General features: G+C 40.4%; 1 protein-coding gene across 3 annotated transcripts in view; it reads left to right on the forward strand.

Annotated features, from left to right (window-relative positions):
• The window catches only part of RBM33 (RNA binding motif protein 33), an 87455-nt gene that overhangs the window by 23055 nt on the left and 46419 nt on the right, over nucleotides 1-17981 (forward strand). For all 3 annotated transcript variants that reach the window (XM_083704645.1, XM_083704644.1, XM_083704646.1), the window contains exons 8-10: nucleotides 5321-5541; nucleotides 6246-6522; nucleotides 7780-7838. In XM_083704645.1, coding sequence (XP_083560771.1) covers nucleotides 5321-5541; nucleotides 6246-6522; nucleotides 7780-7838 — 557 coding nt within the window. The remainder of the gene's footprint in view (nucleotides 1-5320; nucleotides 5542-6245; nucleotides 6523-7779; nucleotides 7839-17981) is intronic.

Consider the following 17981-nt stretch of genomic DNA (forward strand, 5'->3'; position numbering starts at 1 on the left):
AGTGTGGGGCCTGCTTAGAAGGATTATTAATATACATAGAAATATATATAGTCATTTAATTTATGAATATTCACATGGTCCAGTAAACTATAGCATAAAACTGTTATAGCTAATAAAAATGAAAAGTTGAATGAAAAATGAAACAAACTGATTAGCAGTTTGCAAAGAGTTCTAAATGACGTATTTTATACAAGTCTTTTGTATCTTACACCCAAGTTTTTCTTTGAAAAGTCATTGTCAGCTGGAGCCGTTAAAAGATCTGCAGTAATTGATGTCTATTAGGGATCAACCTAATAGGACTAAAAAATGTAGTAGAACTGGCGTAATAAATATTACTTTCCTTTCAGTACTGATTGCTCTTAATAGGAATTACGGGTATAGAAATGAAACTTGGTTGTATAGCTACATTTCTTTACTTTAAAATCTAGACATAAGTTGAAAAAACACTTAAAAGAGAAATTAATATTTCAGTGGAAATTACAAACGTAATTTCCATCCTGTCACTTTTTGGTGACCTTTCGTGACAGCTTGTCTCTATTGGAGGGAAGCATTCTTACTTGCTGATTAAAGATGTCGTTTCAAACCATTTTATTACCAAGGATAGCAAAATTAATCTTGACATTTGGAGGCACTAGAAAAATAATTGCTGATTCACTGCATTAGGTGTATGTGAAAGAATTCTACAGTTAAGATTGGGTGTCTGCTGGCAAAAATATGTTAAACATTTTCCCTCATGAATGGAGCAGAGGCATCTCCTAAGTGTTGCTTTTGCAAATGAAAAGGGAAATCTCTTGGCTTGAAAGAGTTTTCAGGAGGGTAGATCATATTGTATTGCATATAAAATATTGTTTTGGGAATTATGGCCCAAAGAGTGCATGAGGGGGGTGTTACTGATCCTGCCCCCTTCTAGTAGTAGCCACTTGCAACACTGCTATGGAGTGTTCCCTGATCCTCTGATTTTTTAAAAAGTCTTAGCGCTAGAATTTGAGGACATCCAATGAAACTGTATATTGGACGGTTCAGGACAGACAAAAGAAAGTACAGTGGTACCTCGGGTTACATATGCTTCAGGTTACATACATTTCAGGTTACACACTCCGCTAACCCAGAAATAGTGCTTCAGGTTAAGACCTTGCTTCAGTATGAGAACAGAAATCGTGCTCTGCCGGCGCAGCAGCAGCAGGAGGCCCCATTAGCTAAAGTGGTGCTTCAGGTTAAGAACACTTTCAGGTTAAGAACGGACCTCCGGAACGAATTAAGTACTTAATCCGAGGTACCACTGTACTTCATACAGTACACGGCTGTGGAATTCACTCCCCCAAGTAGTAGTGGTGGCCATCAACTTGGATAGCTTTAAAAGAGGATTAGACTGATTCATAGACAATATTCGCTATGATGGCTGTGTTTCACTTCCACTGTTGGAGGCAGCATGACTCTGAATGCCAGTTGCTGGAAATCAGACGTGGGGAGAACTCTGGTCCTGCTTTCAGGCTTCCCATTGCCATCTGGTTGGCCACTGTGAGAACAGGCCGCTTGATTCAACAGGCTCCTCTTAGGTTCTTATGAGAGCGTATGGGCTCTGAAGTGGGAATGGCAGCTGAAAAGTCCTCATGTAGTGGATCATATAAAGGCCTCTGGATCCCTTCTTGTTGCTCATGTGAAGGTGTAAGATTTCTCAGTAATTCAACAATTTATTTCGAGGGTACTCTTTCATGTGGTCTTATACCACTTCTCATATGTGATCCAATCCAGTTAAGATCTTCATCCGGTACTCTTCTTCATGCTCCCATCTTCCACCAGGAAGCAAAGCATGGAGCAGAACCGTGGGACAGGGATGTCTGATACGCTGTTGATCAGGCATAGGCAAACTGGGCCCTCCAGATGTTTTGGGACTACAACTCCTATCATCCTTGACCTGGTCCTGTTAGCTAGGGGTGATGGGAGTTGTAGTCCCAACATATCTGGAGGGCCCAGTTTGCCTACTCCTGCTATAGATGGATGTTTCCTTGGTTTTATATCTACCTGCTTTCAAAGGTGTGAGATACCCCAAGTACAGGAGAAGCTGAATATAAAGGCTTCTAATGAATGAATACCCATGGGCAAACTTGTATATATCAGTTGAGAATGGCATCAATAGGAATAGGGAATTATGGGTGGAAGGCAGAGGATAAAGGATTCTTCAGGAAATGATTTCTCCCCTCTCTCCATCTTGTGTAAAAAAACAAACACAGAACAAAACAAAAACTCTTGACTGGAGGGGAGTAAGAGCCCATTTTTCCCCTCTTCCCCAGCTGGTTCTTTTTTTGGAGCGGGGGGGGGGGGGGGAACTGGCTTTCATTACATCCCTGAAGCAATTGCTTCCTTGCCCTAGCAGAGATGTGTTAGCACATGTGGACTGCTCCTGAGCATTCCTCATAGAATCATAGAGGAACCAGGAGGATCATCTAGTCCACCCCTCTGCAATGCAGGAATCTCAGCTGGCCATCCAACCTCTGTTAAAAAACCTCCAAGGAAGGAGAGTCCACAACCTCCCGAGGGAGACCTTTAATCAGAATCATTTTGGTGGAGCTGGGCAGTCCTTCTGAGATATGAAGATCTCACACCAGAGCAGGTTTTCTGTTTTTTTCCTACCAGTTGGGCATCCTTATTGTCCACACCCCCACATACTATTTTGAAATAAATGAATAGGGCTGTATTGTAGTATGCCTGTGTTTTTTGGGATCGGGAAAGACATAAATCCAACTGTATGGGTCTGAGGGCTGTGAAGCTACTGCAGTCACAGACATTTCCAGCTTTAGTTTACAGGGAGTGTCGTCCCCTTCTCTGTTTGTGGCCTGGCTCCCTGCAGTCTGTCTCCCCAGGCTCTTTTCTAAGCTGTGCTCTGATGTTGGAAGTGAGCTTGATTTGGAGAGAAGTGCTTGATGAGGAGGTATGCTATGTAGCAAGTGCATGGGAGCTATGCACTCAGCTGCACACCCTTCTTGCTCTTAAAATTGGAAAACCTGCTTTTCTGATTTTGTGGGACAGGATCAGATCAGAGTCGAGAGTGTCATTTGGAGCATTTTGTGCTCCTTTGTCAAGACTGTAAAATACAAAAGACAAAAGTAATAGAACTGCCTAACAAGGTTGTCAGTGTGCTTGTACAGCACAGTTGTAAATACCAGATTCCTTCAGTTTGGTTGCATAAAGCAAGCTTTCACAAAGCAATTAATTGTGGTGTCAAGCCCCCTTCTTCCTACAAAAAACGAAAGGGAAAAGCTTTCAGGTATGAGAAGTACAGAGTTGTGAGTTCCATAGCCAAACTCCATTTTTATTTATATGCATTTAACAAAATTAATATACTGCTTACTCAATAGAAAACCTCTAAGCATTTGTGAGGGACGCAGGTGGCGCTGTGGGTTAAAGCCTCAGCGCCTAGGACTTGCCGATCGAAAGGTCGGCGGTTCGAATCCCTGTGGCGGGGTGCGCTCCCGCTGCTCGGTCCCAGCGCCTGCCAACCTAGCAGTTCGAAAGCACCTCCGGGTGCAAGTAGATAAATAGGGACCGCTTACCAGCGGGAAGGTAAACGGCGTTTCCGTGTGCGGCTCTGGCTCGCCAGAGCAGCGATGTCACGCTGGCCACGTGACCCGGAAGTGTCTCCGGACAGCGCTGGCCCCTGGCCTCTTAAGTGAGATGGGCGCACAACCCCAGAGTCTGTCAAGACTGGCCCGTACGGGCAGGGGTACCTTTACCTTTACCTTTACCTTTAAGCATTTGTGTGAGTGTTGGAATGAGCATTGAGAGTTTAGAAGCTGAGCATTATTATTGCCCAGGCTTTGCTTTATTTAACAGCCCCAAATATATTTCTGAATCTGTTGCCTTAAGTAACACATTCAAAATGAAATTAAAAATTAAGCCGTGAGCTCCATTGCAGTCTGCTATGTAATGGAACCTTTATTGTGATTATAGAAAAAGGCATGCTTGAAGTAAGTTGAATTATTTTTTTCCTCAAATGAGGGGAAAAGTATTTTCCTCCATGGTGGTAAAACTGAGGCACTTAACTTGCTCACATAGCACTAGCAAAGCCTTGCATTTAATTAATTTTCTTACATTTATATCCTGCCTTTTGTCTGTAATGGAATTCATCGAGCTATATGTGTAGTTCCCCCATCCAGACACTGGCCAGACCCAGACCTTCAGCAAGGCGGTGGCCTCACTTTCCTTCAGGCCTTATAAACACTTGTCAGGCAGCCATAAGCAACAAGAAATTGCAGGCAGGCAAGGGAGCTGTGTTAGTTCTATCAAATCATGTCCACAGCTTGAGGCTCAGGTTTGTCCTCTACCATCTATTGCAGATTAGATGTTTGACCTTTCTTCTAGCTTCTGCCGAGGAACCAGAGAAATTGTTTCTCTATACAGTTGTAGAGCTCCTTTCTGCTGGAGATGTCCTGCAGACCATGTATAGGGCTGCTTTCAACACCTGGGAACTAAAATGGAAGCATATATGGTTATGCTATGTGTGTAACACACATTTTGTGTGTTATTTAAAACTGCTTGCAGAGATTTGCATCTTAAAGGTATGTATTTGGTCACCCAACAACCCTTTTGCCTGGGAAAATGAAGAAAAGCAAATGCTTGACTTTCTGCTAAGTCAGTTCTGATTGAATTTATTGAGATTTGCTTCAACTGGAAGGGAAACCTTGTATTGATATCTAAATCTAAAGAAATAGAGGTGGTGGTTACTGATGTTGATCCAGGAAGTTGCAGTGGAATCAATTATAAGATCCATTTCAACTATACATCTTCATGCATTTTATTTATACACATTTTCCAACCTATTCTGGAAGTCTGTTGTTTCCATATTACTTAAAGCACACCTGTTATTTATATGTTTAATGAAATCTGATCAGATATTAGCTGTAGAACCTTTGCTATCTATAGTATGCCACATTAAGGTTATTGTGAGAGACAGGAAAAATAAAAGTAGTTTCACAGATGGATCTTGAAAGAGCAACAAACTGACACACACTTGCTTATATTCCAAAAAAACAAATTTAGTTGCAATCTGATTTGAGATGTTGGTGGAAATCTGCTTTAAGAAATCCAATAGCTGTAAGCCACTCTTGGAAGAATAAAACAGTTCTTTCTTGATAAATGCAAGGATGCATTTCTATTTGCAAATTAAGAAGATCTGGTAAAAGTAATGTGTGTGCCCTATAATCAGGGTGATGGGTGGCTGTGCAATTTTGTTGTGGCTGCAGGGAAAAATTTTTATTACTTCATTAGTCCTTTTAACCCTCCTGGTAAATATCTAAAAGCGCCCCCTTCTTTCATCTGATAGAACTTTCTGCAGAAGCCAAAGCAGCGTTATTTGAATTTGAAGAGAGGGAAAGGCAAATGAAGCAGGGGCGTTATGGCTCAAGAAGAGGAGGAGGAGGAGGAGGAAGGAGAGGAGGGCCTTTAATGTGTCGTGGGATGGGAGAACAAAGAAGAGACAACAATGAAAGGGGAAGAATGAAGGATCACAGGCCTGCGTTGCTGTCGACCCAGACATCTGTTACGGTATCCAAACGCAATGATTATGGTGGTCAGGGTTGGTGAATTTTAGTTATTTAAGCAAAATTGTTGAAAACACTGACTGCATTAAGCTGCTCAAGGTTGAATTCAATAGTTCATTTATTGATGGGAATGTGAGCACTTTCGTTTGTGGCTGCCCCTACACAAGTCCAAGCCACTGTTGGCAGAGCATATAAATGAGCATGGTTCCTGCACTGCCCCATCCTGTGGTTTCTGAGAGATCCTGTGCCCCAAGTTCTTTCGGGGGGGGGGGAGCTATTTTAGGAGTAGCCAAGGACCAGTGTTAGAAACTGCTTCTAACTTTGCTGAGTTTCCAGTGAGGCTCCCATGTAGTGCAGAAAGCTGCTGTATGTTTGCAGTAGTAGCATTCTGAGTGGGAGAACATTCTGGTGGGAGAACGTAAAGGAATGGGACTGGCAGCTACTATAATCATGATGCTGAAAGCCTGCACTTTCTGAGAAGCTGCTAAGTACAGCTTGTCTCCTGCTGGTGCCTCTTCCTCCCCACACATTGGGCTTCCTGTGTACATGGAGTTTCCATTTAGCTATCATGGCTCATAAGCCTGTGAATATCAAACTTCCAGGAGTTTGTGTAGTCAGTAGTCTCAGGGGATGCCTCTTGTTTTTAATTTTTTTTTTAAAGGTGATTACAATTTTGAGCAAACGTGATTTTCTGTGATTTCTTTTTAGACACATTCAGAAAGGATATTTCGTCATCAACAGCCCATTAGGAATCTCTTCCAGCAGCAGCAGCAGCAGCAACAACAACAGCAGCAGCAACAGTTGCAGGGGCTGTTACCCATTCCCCCTCAGCTTCATACACCACCTCCACCTCAAGGGATGCATATGCCACCTCAGCTAGAAGCACCAAGAATGCTGATGAATCCTCCTCCAGTGACATCTCAGCAGCCAAAAAACATACATATAAACCCACACTTCAAAGGAACTGTAGTAACGCCTGTACAAGGTGAGATTTTGTCAGAAAGCAACACTATAAACAGCCTATAATTTTGACCTGGAACAGCCCCCTCCAGTTCTATAAGTACAATTCACATGTGAGGATGATGATAATTTATATACTGCCCTATACCTGGGGGTCTCAGGGTGGTTCACAGAATAAAATTCTGTGATTATTCTGCATGTACTGCTGTTTTACTGCCTTCATTTATGCAGAGGTGTGCTTGTATGAAAGGGTTGGGGTATTGCTGAAGTAGGGGAAAGGTGTCTATTCAGACATATATATACAGTCGTACCTTGAAAGTTGATTGGAATCCATTCTTGAAGTTTGATTGACTTCCAAAACCAAAGCGTGGCTTCTGATTGGCTGCAGGGAGGAAGCTCCTGCAGCCAATCAGAGGCCCCGTTGGATGTTCGACTTCCAAAAGAAAGCTCGAAAATTGAAACACTCACTTCCGGGTTTCGATCATTTGGGAGCCGGTTTGTTCGGGAGCCAAGGCGTTCAAGATCCAGGGTACAACTGTACTGCCTTGGTGTTTACTGCCAGCGTATAGAGAACATTTCCATTAAATGAAAACATTTTTAATTCAGGCAAGTCCAGCAAGTGTGAGTGTATTGAATGCTGACTTTAAAATGTCATCATGCTTCACTCCTTCCATTCATTCCAGTATTTGAACTACAAAATCATCTAGATTCTTTGAATACAGTCATACCTCGGGTTACGAATGCTGTGGGTTGTGCGTTTTCGGGTTGCGGACCAGGATTTGGTGCTCGCACATGCACAGAAGCACAAAATGACGTCACGCGCATGTGCAAAAGCTCTGAATTGTGTCACACACATGCAAAGACGTGGTGCTTCAGGCTAGAAACGCTGTGGGTCGTGAACGTGCCTCCCGCACGGATCACGTTTGCAACCAGAGATATGACTGTACCTGACACTTGGAAGTGGTACCAATTTGTTTTATTTCTGATCTTTTGAGTCCAGTCGTTGGGTAACACCTACTTCAGAACCAACATGACAAGTTAACTTTATAATTGATCATTCATTCACATATATATTGTTTGTGCAATAATTGTACAAAAATTGTGTGTTGCCTTTGCTAGCTGAATCCCAATTGCCCTGTTGAATGCTCTTAGTAAATTTTTCCTGCCTGCAGCTATTTGGAAGAACGGGGAAGCAGCTGCCTATGAATATGACTGCTTATAAAAATGGCCTAGAGTCTTGGCTAAAACAAATTGATTTAAAAGGTGTGCTCCTTGTTTTTAGTGCCCTTGCTGCCAGTCCCAAACCAGCCAAGACCTGCTGTAGGACCCCAGAGATTTCCTGTGAGTAGCAGCTGTTTTTTCTCCTCTGATATGGATAAGCATACATTTGCAAAGAAATATTAATATGGCAAATAAAAGCGGTGCCAGTGAAATATAATTTTAAGGTTTTGTAAATATTGACAATGATCTGTGCAGTAGAAAATGTTTGTTAGAAGCTTAAGATCAATGAATTTCTGAGAGCAGAATTAATTTTGTTTAATTGTAAAATTGTCGAGCCACTCTCTCCAATGGGGAGTGTTAAAATAGAAAAGTGCAATGATTTTTTTAAAAAATGACTTTCCTGTTCATTACAGTCTTTTCAATATAAATAGGAGGAATGCTAATTTAATAAAAAGGTCATACTTAAAATGTGTTGTGCTTGGAAAATATAAAGATCTCTGTACTAGTTTTGTACTTATTTTAAGCATTTAATAGCAGATGTTGAGTTGACACTGGCTAATTCTACCCCCTTTTCTTATTTTTGGCTTCTAAAATACACTTTCTCTTTCTCCTTGATTGATTTACTTCTCTGACATTAGTTCTTCTTCTCAGGATCAATGTCATATAATCCCACCTTGCCAGTCCTTGCCATCTTCAGGGATATCCCCATGTAGAGCACATTGATAATCCAACCAGTTTGGATTACTGAATAATGTGGGCTATAGTATCAAGGTTGTCCTTATCCAAGAATGTTTGAAGGTAGTGCAATAGCTGAAGCTGGGCATAGGCACTCCTCACCACTGTGACCACTTGGACCTCCAGTGATGGCTTGGTATCTTGGAGTATCCCTAGACTGCACACCTCTTCTTTCATGGGGACTGCTACTCCATCCTGAATTGACTGGCTACTAATTAATGGAACCAGCCATTCACATAATGCCAGGAAGTTTATTGACTTGCCCAGTACATTCCTGCCTCCTGTACTGCATTTGCACAATCTTTCCTGGTTATGATGGTAGGGAGAGATCTTGCTGGGTGTCAGTTGTGTGTTGTTGATGCCATGCTCTTAAATTCCCAGATAGGTATTGTTTCCAGACTGGAAGGACCACGTGTTTTGAGTTCCCTTTGAATACTTAAAGAAGCTTTAGGAAAACTAGCTATAAAATAATTGTTAATATATGCCTGTCTGCTTGACCGTAGATTCTAAGACAAAAAATAGTTGCAAGTAGAAAATGTACACCTCAAAATGTGAGAGTGGATTTGTACCATCCATGGTCTTTTAATAGGATGATTAGTTTTCCTTACATAATCAATTACTGTGTCTGTTTTTTCTGTGAGGGATTACTAATAGTCATTGCAATTACTGCATAAATCTGTATTACATCATGCCAAAAATGCTTTGAATCCTGTGGTTGAAGTATTTTCATTTATCTAATTTTACAGAAAATGGATGCATATGAGGAATGAGACAGCCTTACTTTTTATTAAACTAAGGCAAGGTTTTCATAGAGCAACTGCTAATTTGAAATAGGGACTTGCTAGCTGTTACACATCAGTCACATTTCATTCTGAAAAACACTCAAGTTGTAGATAATGTCAGTCAACAAAACTCGAAAGTTTTTTTTTTTTTAAAAAAGAATATAATATATGTGTAGCCATTATTAGATGAACTGCATAATGCCTATAGAATAAATTATTGCGGGGGACCAAGGATGACTAGTCCATATTCTCAGTTGCTGCTCGTATTTTGTTCAGAGGTGCAAACAGTGACCCATGGGCGATCCAGTTCTATAATTGAGTTGGCATTGCCTTGTAGGGTATTCTGATGCAGAGCACATGAGCTTTGCTGATATGATGTTACTGAGAGGAAACAAGTGCTGCGGAACAAATGTAGTTCCTGAAAGATCTCCTGAAACGTCAGGCTGGTGGTATGGTGATTTTTGTTTTTCCAGATTGCAGGTGACATTGTAAAACCAGTAGAGGCCAGAAGGTGCTTGAGAGGCCAGCCTTAATCTGTGGGCTGCCATTTTGCTATTCCTTCCGGGCCCTGCTGCCAGAAGTTGAGGGAAGAGGGAGGAGTAAAACAGCATCATTACTGAGCGTAAACTGAAGAAAAGTAGGAAAAAAAGTCCTGCCTTTCTGTAGCCAGTCAATTATGGATTGAATTCTAGTAGCAAATAGCTTACTAGTTTGGAAGTCAGGATTCCATGCTTCTCTCATGAAATTGTAGTCCCGTCCCACCCAGTTTGTGGACCGACTTTCGTTAGAATAAATAACAGCTCCCCGAATTCACACATAATGCAGAATTGCAGTTCTTCAAAAATGAGAGTAGAAGCTTTCCTCCTTCATTCCACAGAAAGGGAGCCTCAGGACATAGCTTAGAGGATTTCTTCTGCAGCTTAGATGATCTCCTGAATTGGGTCCATAACAATGATCTGTTACGGTAATTTTGGATAACATGTCATAGTGGCCAGCCAATTGGAAGTGTGTTTGCCTTCAGACTGGTAGAAGTTTCTTTCAAACTCCATGAGCACAGTTCTGACACTAACTCCTTTCAGTGCATTTAGAAAATTTTAGAAAGCCCAAGTTACTGCAACTCACAGAAATTATGTAAATTGTTCATATTTCAATACTGTTTTGTTTTTTACATGTTTGCATTCCCAGTGCCACATACGTGTCTCTTCGTTACATTATATAAGCATATGTTTACATAGTTGTTTAAATTAGGGTTTTTTCTTCTATGGCACCTTTAATTCTTGTAGTATAAAACAAGAAGTTCTTGACCTTATCCAAAATGACTAGCAGTATGTTCCTCCCTAGCCCCTTTAGAAATGGTTGATCAAGATAAATTCCTCTTGGGAAAGACCACAGAATTAATAAATCATTCATTCTAGTGGTTGAGAGGCTTGCTTTTTCAGTTGTCTAAGAACCTTTTTCACACATTATGGAAGCCAAGAGCCAAGCCTGTATTTGGCTCAGTATGCAGCTGCGTTGACTGGGGTGGATGAGAGTTGTAGTACAAAACACCTGGAGAGTACAGGATTGGGGGGTGCTGTTTTACACATACAGATGTTCCGATAAAATATCATTTGTGAATAGGTCTTTATAATAAGTACATTTTCAAGAGTGTCTTGTGACCGACATTTTGAGCATTTGAGAGATTACGGATTATGTGATTGTAGCAATAATATTTGTTTAGACGTTAGATATCAAATGGCATTGGGGGGGAACACCCCTTCTGCGCTACTGCAACAGTGATTGTGCTTTTGCTATGGCGGTGCTGTTAGAAGAGCAGCAGTAAATGAAATTTTCACTCTATTACTGTGCAGCAGCGGTGGCGAATCCCACATAGTCTGGAAAGCATTTTGTTTTCTTTTTAACATGATACAAGGTATCAGGTGGTCATGATTGACATTTCTTGGATAGAGCTTTATACAGCATTTCATGCAAATCATGTTTGAATGAGACTGCTGAATCAAATTACATTTCTCTCCTATTATAGCCCCTACAGATGTGCAACTGAGCTTCCTCAGCATCTACTGGCAAGCTTTCCTTATGAGGACTTGCCATTTTCACAACTCGTCTGCGCAGCCCTATAATTGCAACACTTACAATAGTGACAGAGTGATGAGTGTTTTCTCTTATCAAATCTATAAGTAGTAGCAAGCAGATGTAGTGCAAGATTTCCAAACACCCTCCCCCCCCCACTCTATACGCTGTCAAACAGTGTCAGGCTGGCAGAGGGAAAATGCAATTTAAAATGCAGGTGACATAATAACAAACACCCTCCATTTGCTAGTGGGCTTCTGATTAATCACTATTACCATACATTATCATACCATCAAATTTAATCATATCAGTGAATTCCCATCTGCAGGAGGAGCAGCAGAAGCTAAATATAATGGTAACAGCTATTAAACAAGAGCGGCAAAGAAGACTTCTAAAATGAAGCAATCCTTTCCCTTTTTGTGTTTTTTTCGACGGTTTATTGATCTTACAAACGGTAAAATGAAGCTGAATTAACAGTTGTCCACTCTTTCACGTGACAGATGCAACCGTTACAAACACACACAAAAACAAATCCCAGAACATCAGAATTCACAAAAGCGTTATGCTACAGAAGTGTTGAAATAAATGTGACCTCACTTTTGCCCTTCAATCTACAGTGCGTCTAAAATAGTCAGGAGCTGGGGGTGGATTATAAACCTCCCCAGGAATATATTAGGGGTCCCTGATGATCAAGATCCCGTAATATACCATGCATTATTTTTTTTTGCAGGGGGGGGAGGAATCTTTGCTGTCAGTATGCAGGAATGTTTGCTAATGATCTGAGGAAGCATGTAGTTCAGTATGGAATAGGATGTTGTGAACAGGCATGTTTAGCTTGTGGATTTGTGTGTGTGTGTGTTTTAAATAGAATTTAAGCAGGAACAGTGCAGGACCCTAAACTACTAAGGGTAATGATTCATGTACAAATTTCTTGTACAGTGAAACAGGAAGCATGACCACGACTACTACTGCTACTACCACTATTATTACTATAAGATGCCTTTAAAAAAGAATACAAATTTATGTAGGATATCTTTCAATGGATATTTGCCCTGAGAGCCTCCATATTTGGAAGTAGTATACCTTATGAGTAAGAAGTGCTGGAAACAAAAGAAGAGACACATCATTGTGCTTGGTGAATTCTGAATAGAAGTATATTTTCTGTTCTCTTGTTCCCTTCCACCATCCAAAAAAACCCCTGGTTTCAAATTCTATTGAGGTCTAATATATAATCTTTCCATTTCCCCAGATGCACAGTTCCAGCAAAAATGTGTGCTGGTATTAATATTTTATTTTTTCCTATCACACGAGCCCAGAATGGCTAACAGTATTCCTTTAACGCAACACAAAAAAGTGCCCAACTTCAGAAACATTTCTTAAAAATACATAGCTGAAGTGTTAATTCTTCATTTATTATTGCATTGTAATAATTTTAAAAGTTATACCCAGTTCCAGTTTTTTAACCTCCTTATACTCACCTCCTCCAGGTTAAAACCGCAACTCTACAATAAAATACAATGTACAGTACCGTATAACAGTAATATACAGTAGGGCCTCTCATACTATACTCCAAAGGCTTGCAAAAACAGGTCTTAATCTCTCACAGACGTAAAACAATATTGGGGACAACTAGCAATTGGGGGAGGCCTAGCTTCATGTAGTTTCCCCCTGGGCCATATAGTTTTTTGTTTTTTTAAATTTGTATACCGTCTTTCTATCTTATAATGCTCAAGGCAGTTTACAAGCTAAAGAAACAAAAAATGTACATTTTATAGCAATCTAATACAATACAAAAATGTGATATTAAAACTTTAAAATTGGCAACCTACATCAAAAAAGTAATATTCAACAAACATTAGAATAGTATTAAATAATAATAACATATAGAAGTTAAACAGAAATCCACTCAACAGTTAGAATAAATAATTTCTATAGTCAATAAAACAATGGCAAGCCACAATACATAAAATAATACAATACAAATTGAGAAGCAGAGACTAGAGGGTGGAGCAAGGCAGGTGGAAGGAGGCCTTGCCTGATGGAGTGTCGCCCCTCACAGGCCATACTCATGAAGGGTATGAAGCTTTGTGTATTAGTACCAACACTGCAGTGCGCTCAGGATTAGTGTAATGTGTTCCCATTTTACTGCTCCGGGTAACAAATGGTTTCCCCAGCCACTCTGGGGGGCTTCCACAGAGACCAAAAATATACTAAGATGTCGCACATTAAAACTTCCCTGAACATGGCTGCCTTAAGATGTCTTCTGAATGTCAGGTAGTTGTTTATCGCTTTGACATCTGATGGGAGGGCGTTCCACAGGGCGGGCGCCACTACTGAGAAGGCCCTCTGCCTGGTTCCCTGTAGCTTTGCTTCTCGCAATGAGGGAACCGCCAGAAGGCCCTTGGCGCTGGGCCTCAGCATCCGGGCAGAACGATAGGGGTGGAGACGCTCCTTCAGATATACTGGGCCCCAGGTATTCTAAGACCCCAAAGCCATCTTACCCACAGTCTTGTTAGGATTCAGCCTCAGTTTATTAGGCTTTCCCCAGCGCATCACTGCCTCCAGATTCCAGCACTTGTACAACCTCCCCTGATTCAGTTTGTGTGGAAAGACAGAGCTCAAATTCATCTAAATATTAGTGACTCCATGCGCCAAATCTTCAGATGGCATCTCTGAAGGTGATTGGTTTTAGTCATTTCCCCTCCAGAGATGGGAATGCTTGTCATCCCAAAAAGCAATCTAGAAATTCACCTACTTTAAAATACTTCTTTCTCCACATACAGTAAGTCACCCTTGGGTATAAGAACCAGAGACTGGACCCTGCTTCCTTTTTGCATGCATCTAATTGGTGCAGAACTCAGTAAATTAAAAAAATTAAGCTTATCATGAAGCCCAAAGCCACCATGCATTTGGGCATGGTGGTCTGCTGAGAACATGATGGCTGTGGAGCCATACATTGAAGGGATCTGCATGTTACATTTCTGCGTGCATCTTGCCCTGTGGTGATTGAATTGAACTAAGGTCATTTACCCAAGAAAAGCCAAAGTCCAGTGGATGCTAAAGTAAGAGGATTAACATTTTGTGACAGATAGCTATAGTTTTAATCATGTCATAGGTTATAGTCACTGATTCTTTGCATTTATACAATTTTTAATAAGAATTAACAGAGTATCCCTACTTTGGTGTCAGTGGCATTCTTCTAGCCTCTTTGCATGTTAAGTGAGATTAATAAATGAAAACATGTTGTAGAGACAGGGTGTAATTTATTGAAAGATTCGTGAAGTTTCAATGACATTGTTAAGGTATTTAATTAGTCTCTTTGAAAAAAAGTATAGAGTGACCCTTTTAGGAAAGCTGATAAGTCATATAATAGCTGTTAGATCCTCTTTATGCCTTGCTTTATAAGATTAACTTTGTGCTAAGCAATTTATGCTAAGTTTTCTCTTTTATTGGTAGCCAAAGTTATCTGTGGTTCATGAATAGATTATAACAGATAACATCATGTAATTAACAAGAGATGCTGAAAAGTAAAAGTACAATTTCTGTAAGAATTGTATGAGAGAGAATGTTAATTTCTTAACTAGGGGGGATATTTGAGAGGATAAAAAGGAAAGCAAAATAGTGTAATTCTTTGACAGGATTAGGGTAACCTTATCTCATGTTCTTTCAGAAAGTAGGATTGCCTGCGTATGTGGAAGTCATGCTCAATGAGCCATTCAGATCTCTATAACAAACTGTAGACAGAAGTTACCTAGTGCTGAGGTTTTGCAAAAGTAATCAATAACATTCTGGTTAAGCCTGTGATATGATGCATAATGGAAATACATATGCAAAGAAGAATGGCTGAACAATGCTTGATGAATCGTTTTTATAGGCATTGGTTAGCCATAACTTGCAACATCTAATTAGTGATAGGCAAAGGCTGGCAACATTAAATGTCACGCAAGGCTTCAGATTCTAGTCAGTTCTTAAGCAACAATAAACTCTTTGATTGACTGAAATGTTGTCCCTGATCAGTTGGACAATACACACGGATTATTAAGAATTCACATTTATACAAAAACCACACTTCTTCTTTGTGCCTCTTCTGGGATGATGCCTGCTCTGATCACTACATGTATCAACTAAAATATGTGCTTCCCATCCGCAATAAATTATTGATTCATTCATAAACAGATTTAATCTATTTAAAAAGCCCCAACCAATCAACTAATAAGGTGACAGCCCTAATTTCACAACTTCAAGGTTTGAAAGCTATTTTGTATAGACAGTTTGTGGCTATGAGATTAAGCTCTAGGTCTGATTTGTCTGGCTAACTTTGCCTCTTCCATAAACTCACTACATAGCCTTAGGCAATCTACCATATCTTGTTGTAGCTGACCCACTTACAGTATGGGGACAAACTAATCTACTTTGCAGGGCCGGTTTAAGGATGACTGAGACTGTATATGCTTTTACTTGGGACATGGGTGGCTCTGTGGTCTAAACCACTAAGCCTAGAGCTTGCCAAGAGGTTCAGAGGTTCAAATCCCCACGACAGGGTGAGTTCCCATTGTTCGGTCCCAGCTCCTGCCAACCTAGCAAATCGAAAGCACGTCAGGATGCAAGTAGATAAATAGGTACTGCTCCGGCAGGAAGGTAAATGGCGTTTCTGTGTGCTGTTCTGGTTTCACCAGAAGCGGCTTAGTCATGCTGGCCACATGACCCAGAAAAACTGGCTGTGGACAAACGTCGACTCCCTCAGCCAGTAAAGCGAGATGAGCGCCGCAACCCCAGAGTCATTCGCAACTGGACTTAACTGTCAAGGGTCCTTTACCTTTTTATGCTTTTATGCTGTGGGATTGTGCAGCTGGACTGTGCTTTTGATGGAAGTGGGGTGGGGTGGCAGCAGTTTGGGGAGTATCTGGCTCTCTCCCTGGTTAAGATCACAACTATATATATTCTGCAAAGCCATGACCCTCTTCAGTTTACTTGGTGGGTTTGGAAAAAAACAAAGAGACAAACAAACGGCAGCAAATGCCCAAAATGCATTATCCCAAAGCACATTCTTGCAGTGTTACGATTTAGGCCATGTAAAAAATCAAGATCAATTTTATCCGCTTACAAATGAATGTTACTTTTAGCATCTTGTGGCTCTTTGAAACTGCCTATGTGAGGGCACGGAAACTACTGTGCATATCAGAATTTATTATGTTTCCCTTATGCTTGTTTTCTTTGTGGTACATATGTTGCTGAGCACAAAAAATAGCATTCTGACTTCTAAATTTAACAGGAGTGTAAAACGTTAGCAGTTAAATATCTATCAAAGAACCTTGGTTCAGATTCTGAAAGAAGTAGGCTATTTTGATATTATATTTGTCGGTGTCCTTAACTGTGACTGTAGAATTGTGCATGGTATATCCATGGACCCAAGGCCACTTAAATGTTTCACAGTCCACAGAATTGTACTGTACTTGTATTTTCCCCCTATTAATGCAACACATCTGTAGCTAATGTCTGCTGCAGAGTTCCTAGTGGTGTATACTGTGCTTCAGGTTTTCAGAAAGAGATAGTAGAAGATTTAATGGTGCAAGTAAATAAATGATTAGCGCATGAGAGACCTGTGTATGTGTGTAGGTAGTAGAAGCCTGTTTTTCTGTAACTCAAGTTTGTGTTTAGTTGACTAAAAAATGTAGCCCCCCCCCCCAACCATAAAATGAAAAATTGTAGTTGGGCTAACAGGACTAATTTATGGACAATTGTAAGCATACATTTATAAAGGGCAGCTAAGCACGGGAACAGAAGTGTAGATTTCAGAGCAGGGGATGACACCACCTTCGAGCTCTGTTATGGTAGCAGCATCCAGTTTAGAACGTGGCTCTTTGAAATGTAGCAGAACCAGAGTAAAAGCTGGCACACAAATTAAGCACTATAATTCTAATAGTCCAGTTCTTACTCATATGCAGAACAATTTCCCCCATTAACTTTGTGTGTGTTGAAGTGGGATTTAATTGTACTTTATTCCTTGCAGCCCTTAAATTTGTCCAGGAATCTTCGTTGTTGTTTTTAAGCCTGTACGGTAATAGTAAGGAAACATACTGGTTGTGGGTAATACTGATTTTTAGATGCTTACCTGAAAACACTGCTGAGTTGAGAATACTCTTGACTGTTTGATGTGCTGTAAGAAGAGATGTGACAACATAATATTACTTCCCACTAATTTAGTTAATGGGTGTTTGTGTCATAAATGGTCCTTGTCTTTTTAGTAGATGATATGGCATGTTCGTTCATAGAATCAAAAGGGGGAAAATCAATTACTGAGCTTAAATTTTAAATGGCTCCTTCCTTTGCTGATTGTGAAATAGCTGAATATCAGTCTGAAGCATTTATTTGAAACCAAGGGTGGCAAATCTATGTTAATTTTTCTGTATCCTGTCTGTAACGAATGCTTCAGATGCTTAAGTATTTAGGGTTATGTGCTTTGTGAAATGTTGATTCCCTGTTATTCTGGAAATATGATTTCTTTACTTCAGAAATGGGGGCGGGGGAGAGAATCAATTTATGACATCCAGAAAATTAAAGTAGCTTCATTTTGGTTGCTTAGGTTGTACTAAATAGATAGCAAAGAATAGCATGGTTTAAAGAGATAAATGTCAGGAGCATTTTCTAAAGTAGACATTCAGACTTTTGGATTAAT

This window comes from Podarcis gaigeae (assembly GCF_964106915.1).
Source record: "Podarcis gaigeae genome assembly, chromosome: 12".
Lineage (NCBI taxonomy): Eukaryota > Metazoa > Chordata > Lepidosauria > Squamata > Lacertidae > Podarcis > Podarcis gaigeae.